Genomic DNA, 13,565 nt, shown 5'->3' on the forward strand with positions numbered 1-13,565 from the left:
TGATTCTCACAGAGATCCGTGACTCAGAAAACCATAAGTACCACCACTCTTGATGATTTCACACTGTCACTTAAAAACTACCACAATCATTGAAATCTTGGACACCCCCCATACCTATACTAGATGCCCTGGTGAAACTCTTTAGTTGTTTAAGTTCAGTGCATAGTGGGCCCATCTTTCAGATGGTTAGGGATAGTTGGAGCACCAAGTATCTTACTGTCTCTTTAGAAAAATTTGGCCAGTACTCACACATTACAATCAGTTGGTGATTCAAAAGCAACACGCAATGGAGGGCTAATTTGGCATTATGTCTCCTTGTAGCTATTGCAGTAGTTAAGGGAGAGAGAGCTGGGATCTCCACAGAAACATTCCATATATGCATAGGCTAACTTAGTAGGAATTTATTTTTCATGTACACCACCATCCAATGTGGGTGCTCGGCACCCTTTTCAGATGGCATTTCAGGAACCCAGGCTCCTTTATCTTGAGGTCCTGCCACGTTCTTGGGTCTTGAAGTCCTTTACTTCTAGCCAGCAGACAGGGAAATGGGTGAGTTGAAGATAGGCTAGGACAAGCATGTCAAACTCGTGGCTGCGGGCTACAGGCCTCGTTTAAACAAACCCACAAGCCGCCAGTTAGACATGCTTGTGCTAGGAGGTACTTATGGAAGTTGAGTTTTTCATTTCTACCCACATTCCACTGGCCAGAAGTAAGTCACAGAACTCATCTCCAAACAAGGATGGTGGTGATGAGGCTTCCTACCAACCACTTTACACCAACGATTTTCAACCAGTGTGCCGTAAGAATATTTAAAACATACAATACCTGACTGTTTAGTCAGGGGGCACTGAACTCTTTTTTCTTAGATTATCAAATAAAAAAATGACAACAGCCAACACAACAATAGCCTTCCAGTGTGAATGAATCAAAATTATACCTATATAATTTTGTACCGCAGCATTTTGGTAGGTAGTTTATGTGTGCCATGAGATGGAAAAGGTTGAACATTGCTCCTCTACATTAATGAAGAGGAGCATCTTCATTAGTGGACAACTGGTCCTCTTGGCTACAGTCACAGTGAGCACTTTAAGGTTTCCAAATCTCAGAGATGAATGAAATGTCTGAGGTGGGACTTTGAGATAGTCCATGAAGTCTGCGTGTGGATTACAGTCGTCACTTGCCTGACATCTTCGGAATTAAGGTGGTCCTCAGAAACCATGAAGTCAGGACTGATCGAAGTAGTGTAGTTAAGAAAGGGAAATAATAATTCATCAGCAATTGGAGATGTTATTTTCTTTGTTATGGAGTGACACAGAGGGTAAGGGCCCAATCTGGATTCTGAGCTGGTTTATATTACAGCAGAACTTGTGTAATTATAGTGAAGAGAACTCTGTTTCCATTTTTGTAAAACTATTGCTACAAGTTTAGCTTTGTTAGTGCATATTTTCCCTAAAAAATGTTTTTATGCTTGGCAGAAATTATAACAGCACATGCTTTTACCTTATGGGTTTTATTTGTTGTGGTGCTTTGTTGCTTCTTGGTTATTTTTATTTGTTTTATGAAAGCTTAACCTCTCTCTTAAAATTATCTTACGATTTTTATTTTGAAACTGGGATTGGCTATGATATGAAATTGTCCTGAATTTCATTTTCATCTTTCTTTGTTAAGATGCTTTTGATGCCACATGGTATTGTTACCATTGTAATTAGGTAATTATTAATCATAGGAAATGGGCAAAAGGGAGGCCAGGCATTGTAAGCATACCATCTGGGCAGCTTTACCAGGAAGCTGCAACTTCACACTTTTGAGGGAAACACTGGTCTATTCCCCGAAAATCACTGGGGGAAAGGTGTCTAACAAAGGGGAGATGAGTGCATTCACTCTAAGGTTGGGGAGATGTAGGGAAGGTGCCTGTTAATCTAACCTGGAACAGAGATAATTGGCCAAGGGGGTGGGGCCACTGCAAGCCCAAGGAAATTAGGGAATGCGTAATCCCCCAGATGAAGGAGTTTTCTCTCTTGGTGTTCTTGTTCCTCTGGCTTTGCTCCTGCCTGTGTTCCCTTCATGGCCATGTGGTCCTGCAAACTCCGCATGCGACGGGCTGATGGACTGCAGTGGGAACCACAAGCTAAGCTAGCTTGATGCTGGATTGGACCATGTAAACATGAAACAGCAACTCTGCACAACAGCTTTAATCCCAGCTCTGCTGAAAGCAAAACAGGACCTTTTCCTTGGTGGGATGGAGGGGAAATGGGACCTTGGAAGCGCAGGGATGTAATTTAATGCAAACAAATGCCACTCATTCTCCCACGTGAATTTCAGAAAATTCCTTTTCTCATGACACTGCAAGAAGTCCACCTCTGCTGTCAACTGGTGCAGACATGGAGAGCTCCCCACCCATAACAGTATCAGAATCAGTGACCTGTGAAATATATTTCTTCTCCCACTGACTATGGAACAATTCTGACAAGTGACTTAACTTTCCGTTTTCTCATCAATGAGATTTTATTGGTTCAGTGATCTCTCCAGTTATCTTGAAATGAATGTTTAGGGCTAAGTAAAAATCTACTTACCCAGCGGTGTGCTGGAAACTGGATTGTGCTAGTCTATGATAACTGAATAGTGGAAACTTGTTTTAACAACCTATATTACAAATTAAATATACCAAATCACAATTTAAGAACTTGTATTAAGAACTCACATTTCCCTATTTTTTGTTATATTTTACCATTTTCTATGCTCTTGAGGTTCTTCTATCCATTCTGTCCATACAGTGGAAATACTATGCAGTGGGGTGTTATTGCACCCCTCTTCCCAATTCCGCATTCAGTGACACCACTTAGGTAGCTTGAAGTTGTCCTGGTGGGTGCTGACAGAATCTTGACTCCATCATAAAGTGGATTCAGTAATACTTGACTCCCTCCCTTTTAGGGATATGTTAGAGGGAAAAAATGTCCTAACTGATGTCTGACCATTTTGAATCATTAAGAAGTACAAATTCTATTCCAATTCTTCTTAAATTAGAGGTTGAGAAACAGTTTTGCACAGGTTTGCTGGTTTGTGCTAGTGATGACTTTGAGAAGAAAATATGCTCCCTTCCTTGCCCCCATGGCTACAGTCCAGAGCTGCAGTGGTGGTTCCGCAGTGCTGGCCCCTGGACATGTGCACGATGGTGCATGACCAGGTTTTCTTGGGCTGCTGGCAAATAAGAACAAGGAAATAGGATATTATCTTATCATAGGAAGGACAGTCTTTTATTGTGGGATTCTGTTCTTCTGACAATTTTTATGTCAATCTATTCTTTCTTTATGAAGTGACAATGATAATAGATGGTAGTGGTGCACGTAGATTTAATTTTAATGTCTGTACTTGGAAAAAGCTGGAAATTATGTTGATTTTCTTTCTTCAATATCCAAGTTTTTGTGTGTGTTGTTGTTGCTGTTTCTTTCTTTTTTCTTTCTTTTTTCAATGTTTGTGGATCAATGGAATGTAAAAGCCTAAAACTATTCCATGTTGACTTTAAGTGAGTTTTCTGGAAGCAAATAAGACTTTTGGAATTAGTCTACATGTGACTTACAAGTCAAATGATTCTTTTTAAAAAAATGTATTTTATTGATTTTTTCACAGAGAGGAAAGGAGAGGGATTGAGAGTTAGAAACATCGATGAGAGAGAAACATCCATCAGCTGCCTCCTGCACACCCCCCACTGGGGATGTGCCCGCAACCAAGGTACATGCCCTTGACCGGAATTGAACCTGGGACCCTTCAGTCTGCAGGCCGACGCTCTATCCACTGAGCCAAACCAGTTAGGGCAAGTCAAATGATTCTTAATGGAATTACTTCATCGGTAACTTGTATTAGCAGCATAGACATGTGCGAGCACTTTTGTTTACTCCTGTCATTGGCTACTCTCATAAAACTGTTAGTAATCATTCCTAAGAAAATCAAAGCATGAACAAAACAACCTTGTTCATTTCTTCTCCTCTGCCAAGACAATTTTTTAGTCTTAATAGAACCGTTCTTTTGAGAAGAGGCATGGAAAAAGCAAGCCTTCAAGCTTAAAATTGCAATTATATTGTTTGCTTTTAATCTAAAGAAATAGCCATCATATTCCAGAAGTTCTTGAGCCTACATCTGGCTTTAACCATTTGCCTCCCCACTAACACTGTTGATATTAATACCAATTTTAATTTATTGGCATCACACGCGCATAAACATCTCTCTCTCTCTCTCTCTCTCTCTCTTTCTCTCTCTCTCTCTCTCTCTCTCTCTCTCTCTCTCTCTCACACACACACACACACACACACACACACACACGTAATTTTGAACAAGGACTGAAAGTGTAAATTAGGAAGGAAGAGATTCACAGGATTTCATCAGATCGGTTCACTCCAAAAAGTGACATAGTTGTCCTGGAAAGGTTTTAAATTGCTCATTTCAAACTTACCTCAGTAGCTAAATGCCATGCGTGCAACAGATTTGCAACCACGTTAGTCATTTTCTTTCCTCCGTTTTTCTTGCTGTGTTTGTATTGGGAGCACAGAGCAATGTAATTTAGTAAATTATGATTTGATGGCTGGGCAACAGCCCCAGTGTTGAACAGTATTTGGACTATAATTACTTGCTGGCTTTGTCACAGTTGACATTAATTATTGATGGAAGTTTCAGAAATAGCGCATGTGCCAGGAGCCTTTCACCGGAACTCCAGCTCCAAGCAGGAGGGATGCTAAGGAGGGTGGGGGGATTGGCACCTGTGGCTTGTTTATGTCTGTGCACAGCAAACCTGTGCCCGGGGGGCTGTGTGGCACCTGTGTAAAGGCCATGGTGTAACAGGAGGATGAACCGTCAGGCTTATTTCTATCGTGTTCCTCCCCAGGAATTGCACCGGAGAAGCCAACTTCAGCCGGAGCCAGCCAAGACGAAGGCTCTCCAGACTGTCATTGAGATGAAGGTAGGAGCTGTTCACATTTGTCAAAAAAGCTGTGGCTCTGGAGTTTGTTCTAACTTGATGGGTGCCTAGCAAACATGGAAATGAATGTTGTGTTTTTTTTCTAGGCTCCCTGATCAGTGCTTTTATTCTGGGTCTTTTGCCTTCCTGGGTACATTTAATTTCTCGGCCTTTTAAGATTCCTTTTCTGAGCAAAAGAATAAAGGGCTCAAGTATCCCTTGGCTCAGGGGAGCGGAAAGGAGCTGGGTTCCTTTCCAGAGCATTGCTGATGCTTTTCCCCTTAAGGGATGTTTTGTGTGTGCTTTAAAAGTAAATTTCTAACCCTGGAAAAAAATATTTTCCCCTCCCACTCACATTGCAGTGAAAAGACACCTTGACAAACTAAGATTTGGCTTTATATACAATGGAGTCATTAAATAATTTACATGATGCTGTTAGCAAAATTTGCTTATCCAAGAATAATACTTTTTTTTTTTTTTTGCTTATCAAAGAAAATACTCCAGTATTTTCTCCTAACCATGCTTGGAGGTAATACTTTTTAAAATCCTCTCCAGGTATCCTCTTTAGCTGTAGAAGCATAGAAATATGCTATTTAAAAGGATCAAAGATACTCCTGGATGGATTCCGGGCATTTAAAGAAGAATGATGTAAATGATGGTGGCCAAATCACGATTTATGATTAAGAAACAGATCTAAATGAAAACCAATTGCTTTGTCAGTATCTAGAAATTTAAAGTCTTGTTACTTCCAGTTTTTGCCAGAAGAAAACAGAGTATTTATCTTAAGAATAAGTAATTCTTGATTTAAATTGCTCCATGACAACACCGCAACAACAATGTCTGCAATTTAGTAATTTTACACTTGAGTTTAACACTCAAGAGTTTGCTGTCACCATCAGCCTGCAAGAGAATCATGAAGTTTGCTGATAGGATAATGATTTCTCTGTCTTTCTTATAGCAGATGATTTTGAATTGTCTGCCAAAAATTCCCATGTCCTAGGGAAAAATAAATTAATATGAACCATTGAGTTCTTGGCATGTACAATTCTCTTTTTTTTTTTCCTCCAGTCAATGACAGTGTCTTTATCCAAGTAGATTTTTGTGGAAATAATGAACATTTGCTTTTAAACTATATGTCTCCCGAAGATTAGATGAGTCAAGGTACTCATAATGCATTTGCAGCAAATTGGTTTGAAAAATATAATCAAAGGGACCAGCTGCCAGTAAGATTAAAAATAATTGCTAATTTTGGCTTATCAGTTCATTTTGAATTTATGTAATTTTAACTTATTTTGAAATGAAACTTACTCTACAACTGAGGGAGATTGGTTCATAACTGAGATTTCATCCTCACTTCACATTAGAACCAAACTTGAAACTTTGATAAGGAAAAAAAAAATAAAGGAAGAGAGAGAGAAAAAGAAAGAAAGAAAAGACAAATAATTTTAAAGATTTTTAAAAATATATATTTTATTGATTTTTTACAGAGAGGAAGGAAGAGAGATAGAGAGTTAGAAACATCAATGAGAAACATAGATCAGCTGCCTTCTGCACACCTTCTACTGGGGATGTGCCCGCAACCAATATACATGCCCTTGACCGGAATCGAACCTGGGACCTCTCAGTCTGCAGGCCGACGCTCTATCCACTAAGCCAAACTGGTTAGGGCTTAAAGATTTTATTTTATTGCAAAAAGTCAGTCAGTCACTTTTCTACCCACCTCCACACCTATATCCACACAATTAGTAATGGGAAAGAGGGTACATATAAAATCTATTTCCAAAGTATTGTGTGTTTTTTTTAAAATAAATGAACAAATGTGTCCCAAAACTATTTTGAGAAGCCAGGAATGACATCTCTTCCAGTGCTGGGGGCATTTTTCTAGTAGAGGTCACTACAGAGACAATTAGTACTTATTTGTGACTTTAATAAATAGTAAATCTGTTTGATTTTAGCTTACTGTTTTTAACATCATATGTTTTATTGGAAAACAAAAACATAATAAATAAAAACACTTGTTTAGGCTATCTAGGTGGGTAGGCATAAAAACATGATTTTTTTAGGGCAAATTTATATCCATATATTATCAGTAAATTGAGTCTGGAGTTTTTCTCTGATGATGCCAATGCTCCTGATTTGTAGAACACATTGTAAGGACAATGATGATCAATGTATTTGTCAGGGACTCGGGCCTGGAGTGTTTCTGTTGTCTTTTGGATGCCTGCTTACTTACAAAGTATAGCCTTCTGTTTTGTCAGTGGAGAAGTCTGAGTCCCATTAGCATCTACTCAACATGCATAAATTGAATTATGGAGGCAGCTGGTAGAGGGTCATTTCCTCAGCCATGTGTGTAGCTTGTGATAGAGGCTGTGATCTCATCTGATTTTTTTTTTATTACATCCCTTTTAAATTGGAGGGAATATTGGAAACCAATACTTTATAAGCTATAGGGTTGACTATCAAATAGATCTGACCCTTAATCCTGGTGGGTGGAATTTGAGACCCGATTGTGTTTTAACTTAAACACCTTCGGGTAAACATCAGTGTCATATATAGCGCCTTGGCAAAATCTGGAGTTAAAGGGAATTTTCCAAGAGGACATTGATCAGTAGTTTCAGGGAGGTGGCGTGAAGTAAGGGCTTAGAAGTTATTCCTACTTATCCCTTGCTACTTAGTGAATCTGAGGGAGACTTTCTGACTTCTCATCTTCACCACCCTTATACTTTGCATCAACTCTAGAAAGGTATTTACTGTGAAAATCTGTGAAGTCAAGCACTTTAGAACCACAATCTCATACGTGTAGTGACTCTCTCTGTGCCCCTCGCCCTTGTAGAGTTGTGAAGGTCTTTCTCTGTGGGGCACACCATGGGGAGGGCCATTGGTAGCCATCACATCTATTACCGGCCAGCTGAGCCTAGGGAGGGTCACCTGAATGAAAATGAAGGGAAGCAGAATGAATTGAAGTTATTTGTGATTTATCTTCTTGCAGGGAGCTCCAAGTTTTAATTTTGGTCCCGATTTGGTCTGGCAGGTATGTTCCTGGTTTGCACTGTTAGAACACTGTGTGTGTTTCTCCGAAAAATTAGTTTTCCTGTGGATGTTGCAGTGCTTTTCTCTTTCTTGCTTTTGTGTCTAAATTTTTGTTACTAAGATCCTCTTTTCTGCTCTTATGGAGAACTGTCAATCAAAAGGGCAGCTAAAAGGCTTTTTACCTTCTTTTTTCTTTTGTTAATGCTAAGTCTTTTGAAAGAATTGTTTTTAATCTATTTTTATTGTAATTTTGACATGGAATAAACATGATGTCCCAAAGTTTCACTTTCTTGGGTTCATCCCTAAAGCTGTATCCAGTGTTATTCTCCCCCCCCCTTTTTTTTTTAAAGGGAAATGAATTACAGTAATGACAGTACTTGTCAGATAATCTCAAAATTTTTTTCTTTGTTCCTCAGAACTTTTAGATGAATGAAAATCTAATTCAAAATGGCTTAAGCCAAAAGGAAATTTATTGGCCCGTATCAATGGAAAAAAACCCCCACAACACAAAACAGCAGAAGTATTGCTTCCAGCACAGCTTGATCCAGGGGCTCAAGAGATATTGACAGATCTCATTTTCTCTCATTCCATCTCTTGTTTTGGCTTCCTTCATGTGAGCTCTATTTTCAGACAACCTCTTCGCCTGTCTGAACAAAGTGACTGCAGCAGCTCCAACAGTCACAGAGGGAAGGAACAGGAAGAAAGCCATGTTTAAAAAAAATGCAGAAAACCCAATCAACCCCAGAATAATAATTACTGAGATAGGGCATAGAAGCATAGAACCTCACTCACACTTAGCAACGCAGGCTGAAAAGAAAATGCGTGGAGTTCCCTAGGTTCTCCTTTGCTTGTGAATTGAATGGCACTCATTCATCAAGTAAAACAAGTTTTATCCTAGCACTGACAATAGCAGAATTTATCAAATGGGACATATACTAGTGATGTCATGGTTTTAGTGAAAGTTGCAGAAAATACACTTGATCTGGTGAACTTGTTCTTAAAGTGGATTAAGAGGCTGGAGGCATAATGTCTCCATGTGACAATGTCTCTGTGGCAATTGAAGTGAGGATTGTGGGTGTTTAGCTTTCCAGTCACATGACCAACCAGGGCACATGTGTGTCATACGTGGTTCTTCTTTAGCAAAATTGTCCCCACCATGCTCTCCATGGGAACTGCACTGTAAGCAATTCAAGACTGAGCTTGACTGAATTGTCCACTTCTAGTTGTGCTGTTGATAAAAAAAGTGTGACTTGTATTCAGATGCTAAACTCCAGTGGTAAGGTTGATTTTTGTTATCAAAACTAAAAATCAAGCCTTGTCTTGGCGCTCAGGCATGGAGACTACTCTTCTCCATGTGGTTGAGCTGACCTGCAGTTCGGTTAAGTTTCTCCTAAAAGACATCTTAGTGCTTCATCAAATTCAGCCATTTAAGTTCTGCGAGGCACAGAAGGTGCTGGAGCATGGAGAAGGCAATAGCTACCACTTGCCAACCTCTCCCAAGGTCACACAAGCTAGGAAGGGAGAGATTTCGAATCCAAACGTAGGCCATTGAATGCATCCCAGTTTCCAGTGTGAACTTAATTCCATTCTTAGGATCTAATCAGGAGAACTATGTAATGGCTGAAGTATTTTTATTTATTTTTTGTTTGTTTAGGTGTATATTTCATTTGTCTTTTGAACTGTTACTTGTTTGAGTGTAAACACAAACTCAGAATAATTTCTTCTCCTGGGATGATGTGTTCATATAACATTTGTGTCAAGCCTAGTTTTTCTAGTCAAGCCATTATGATGGCCTTTAGGATTTAAATTTTGCCTGGCTCCTTTTGTGGCTATTAAGAAAAATAACAACAATAACAACCACCAGTGACAGCCTGCAGCTCGAACACCACTGGCCACACAGGCGCAGGGTACCTGACATATAAAAACTCGTGCATAGGCATAATTAGCCCCATTTCCCAGATGAGAAAGCCATGGTTGAATGGAGATAAGCAACCTGCCCAAGGTTCTACAGCTAGTCGGTTGGCAGTTGAAATTTGAACACAGGTTTCTCCTCCAAAGTTCTCACACTCTCTAATCCTCCAGTCTACTTTTAATGAAAATAGCCCATACATTCAACTATGTTTTTCCTTTTTTTAAAATTCTTTATTGTTGAAAGTATTACATATGCTCTCCTTTTTCCCCCCATTGGCCCCCTCCAGCCTGCCCTCTCCCCCCGCCCAGGCCTTTAGCACCCTATTGTCTCTGTCCATGGGTTATGCATAATGCATACAAGGTTTATGGTTGATTATCTTCCACCCACCTACCCTCCTTGCCTTCCCTCTGAGATTTCGCACTCTGTTCTATGCTTCCATGTCTCTGGATCCACTTCCATCATCAGTTTATTTTGTTACTTAGATTCCACATATAAGTGTGATCATGTGGTACTTGTCTTTCTCTGACTGACTTATTTCACTTAGCATGATACTCTCCAGGTCCCTCCATGCTGTCTCAAAGGCTAAGATATTCTTTTTTACTGCTGCATAGTATTCCATAGTATAAATATACCACAACTTTTTTTATCCACTCATCTACTGATAGGCACTTGGGCTGTTTCCAGATCTCAGCTATTGTAAATTGTGCTGCTATGAACATAGGGGTGTATATATTCTTTCTGATTGGTACTTTGGGTTTCTTAGGATATATTCCTAGAAGTGAGATCACTGGGTCAAATGACAGTTCCATATTTAATTTTTTGAGGAAACTCCATACTGTGTTTCATAATGGTTGCACCAGTCTGCATTCCCACCAGCAGTGTATGAGGGTTCCCTTTACTCCACATCCTCGCCAGCTCTTGTCATTTGTTGATTTGTTGATGGTAGCCATTCTGATAGGTGTGAGGTGATACCTCATTGTCATTTTAATTTGCATCTCTCTGATGATCATTGACTTCAAGTGTTTTTTTCATATGTCTTGGCCATCTGTATGTCCTCTTCGGAGAAGTGTCTATTTAGGTCCTTTGCCCAATTCAACTATTTTTTCTTTTGACACTTACTTTGAAAATTATGAACTGAGGTTTGCATCAATTAACAGGTTGAGGCAGCTCATGAGAATTGGAGAGGTCTATTTGGTATTTTTGGAAAGGCCCAGTGTTGTATTTTGTGCCATAAGTCAAGATTCACCCTTTTTACACATGTGTTATCAGCTCTCCAAATAGGCTCTAAATATGTGCCCTACAGCCAATACATGCCCTGTTTTCCCCGCCTGACTTTCAAGTCTTGCCCTGAAATCTTTATAATAGTGTGGAGCATAATTCATTCAAACTTGGAAAGCCTTGTGTTATTCGTGTGCACTATCCATTTACAATACCAAAAATTATCCTTTAGCTTATTTTTCTTTGTCGTTGAGAAATTTCTTCATCTTCTCATCTTTCAACTTAAAAAACACACACTTTTTCTTACTTAACTATTTTTTTTTTAAATACGAGGGGAAATGTGGGTTTGAAGTGATAGCCAGAAAAAGCAAAATGTCAAGTTAAATGGTAGCTCTGTATGATATATAGTTGTCATTTAGAGGCAAGGAAGATTTTTTAAAAATGAGACTTACTTTCTTCTTTGCCCAAATGCTCCTTATGATGTGTTTGATTCTAAATGAGTTGCCAGTTGATTATTTCTGCAATAAATAGGTTTAGTTGGTATGAATTCAACTCCTGAGACTGAGTCGCAAGCAGGAGTGTTTATTGAGCATCTATTTTGTGCCCAGCACCATGGGGAGCCTTTCAGAAAAATTGAGTGATTGGTCTTTAAGGTGCTTCTGGAAGGAAATGCATAAACCAGTGTCCAAATAGAGACCTAAAAATGGCAAAATGGGCTGCAGGGGCTATAGGATGTCAAATGAGAGAGGGACAGGGCCTACTTCTTGGAGGAGGTAGTACCTGAAGGCCTTGAAAGATTGACATGATCTTGATTAAGTGGAGAGAGATGGTTTATTAATAGTGGGAAGCAGATGAGCAAAGGCAAAGGGGCTGAAAAGTATGAAGAGTGTCTTTGGAAGAGCAGGTCATTCAGTTTGGTTGAGAGAAGACTTTTTAAGTTTTAAAACAGCAGAAGATTAAATTAAACCATAAGAGAGTTAGAGAAAAGAAATAATAAAGATATTCAATTGTCTATTGATGGGCACTTAGGTTGCTTCCATATCTTGGCTATCCTATATAATAAAAGGCTAATATGCAAATAAACTGAACTGCGGAATGACTGGTTGGTCATTGACCACCAGGGGATAGACGCTCAATGCAGGAGCTGCCCCCTGGTGATCAGTGCGCTCACACAGGGGGAGCGCTGCTCAGCCAGAAGCTGGGCTCATGGCTGGTGAGCGCAGCAGCGGTGGCGGGAGCTTCTCCCACCTCCACAGCAGTCAGACATCCCCCGAGAGCTCACGGACTGCAAGAAGGCACAGGCTGGGCTGAGGGACCCCCCGAGTGCATGAGTTTGATGCACTGGGCCTCTAGTTGTAAATAATGCTGCAATGAACATAGAGTTACATATATCTTTTTGAGTTAGTGTCTTTGATTTCTTCAGATAAATACCCAGAAGTGAAATTCCTGAGTGATAGGGTTGTTCTATTTTTAATTTTGTGAGGAATCTCCATACTGTTTTCCATAGTGGCTGCACCAATTTGCATTTCCACCAACAGTGCACGAGGGTGCCCTTTTCTCCACATCCTCACCAACACTTGCTGTTTGTTGATTTATTGATGGTAGCCATTCTGACAGGTGTGAGTTGATATCTCATTGTGGTTTTAATGTGCATTTCTCTGATGATTAGTGATGTTGAGCATCTTTTCATATGCCTGCTGGCTATCTGTAAGTCTTCTTTGGAGAAGTCTATTCAGGTCTGCCCATTTTTTAATTGGATTTTTTTTTAATAATATGTTATATGAGTTCTTTATAAATTTTGGATATTAGCCCCTTATTTGATGTATCTTTGGTAAATATTTTCTTTCTTCCAGTAGGTTGTCTTTTTGTTTTATTTATGTGGTACGTATATACTATGGAATATTACCTGAACTCAAAAAAGAATGAAATCTTACCATTTGCAACAGTATGGGTAGACATAGAGTTATTGTACGTGAAGTAATTTGGGCAGAAAAAGACAAATACCATATGAGGTCACTTATGTGTGTAATCTAAAGAACAAAATAAATGAACAGATAACAGAAATAGACTCATAGATACAGAAAACCAACTGAGGGTTGCCAGAGGGGAGAGGCTTTAGGGGCCTGAGTAAAAAAGGTGAAGGGATTAAAGAAGAACCAATTGACAGTTTCAAAATAGTCCTGAGGAGGTAAAGTATAGCATAGGGAATATAGTCAATACTAATGTAATATCTATGTGTGGTGCCAGGTGGGTAATAGACTTATTGGGGAATAACTTTGTGAATTGTATAGATGTCCAACCACTATGCTGCACACCTGAAACTATTATAAACTAATATTGAATGTCAACTGTAATTATAATATTCAAAACAAGTAGTAAAGATACAAGGTGAAATTCATGAAATAAAAACCAAACATATACTAGAGGAGAACCCCTAAACCAAATGCTGCTTCTTTT

General features: G+C 39.3%; 1 protein-coding gene across 4 annotated transcripts in view; it reads left to right on the forward strand.

Annotated features, from left to right (window-relative positions):
• ERC2 (ELKS/RAB6-interacting/CAST family member 2) overlaps positions 1 to 13,565 on the forward strand; it is a 906,943-nt gene that overhangs the window by 259,792 nt on the left and 633,586 nt on the right. For all 4 annotated transcript variants that reach the window (XM_059663256.1, XM_059663255.1, XM_059663257.1 and 1 more), the window contains exon 4: positions 4,877 to 4,951. In XM_059663256.1, coding sequence (XP_059519239.1) covers positions 4,877 to 4,951 — 75 coding nt within the window. The remainder of the gene's footprint in view (positions 1 to 4,876; positions 4,952 to 13,565) is intronic.

Source organism: Myotis daubentonii, chromosome 14 (assembly GCF_963259705.1).
Source record: "Myotis daubentonii chromosome 14, mMyoDau2.1, whole genome shotgun sequence".
In the NCBI taxonomy this organism is placed as follows: domain Eukaryota; kingdom Metazoa; phylum Chordata; class Mammalia; order Chiroptera; family Vespertilionidae; genus Myotis; species Myotis daubentonii.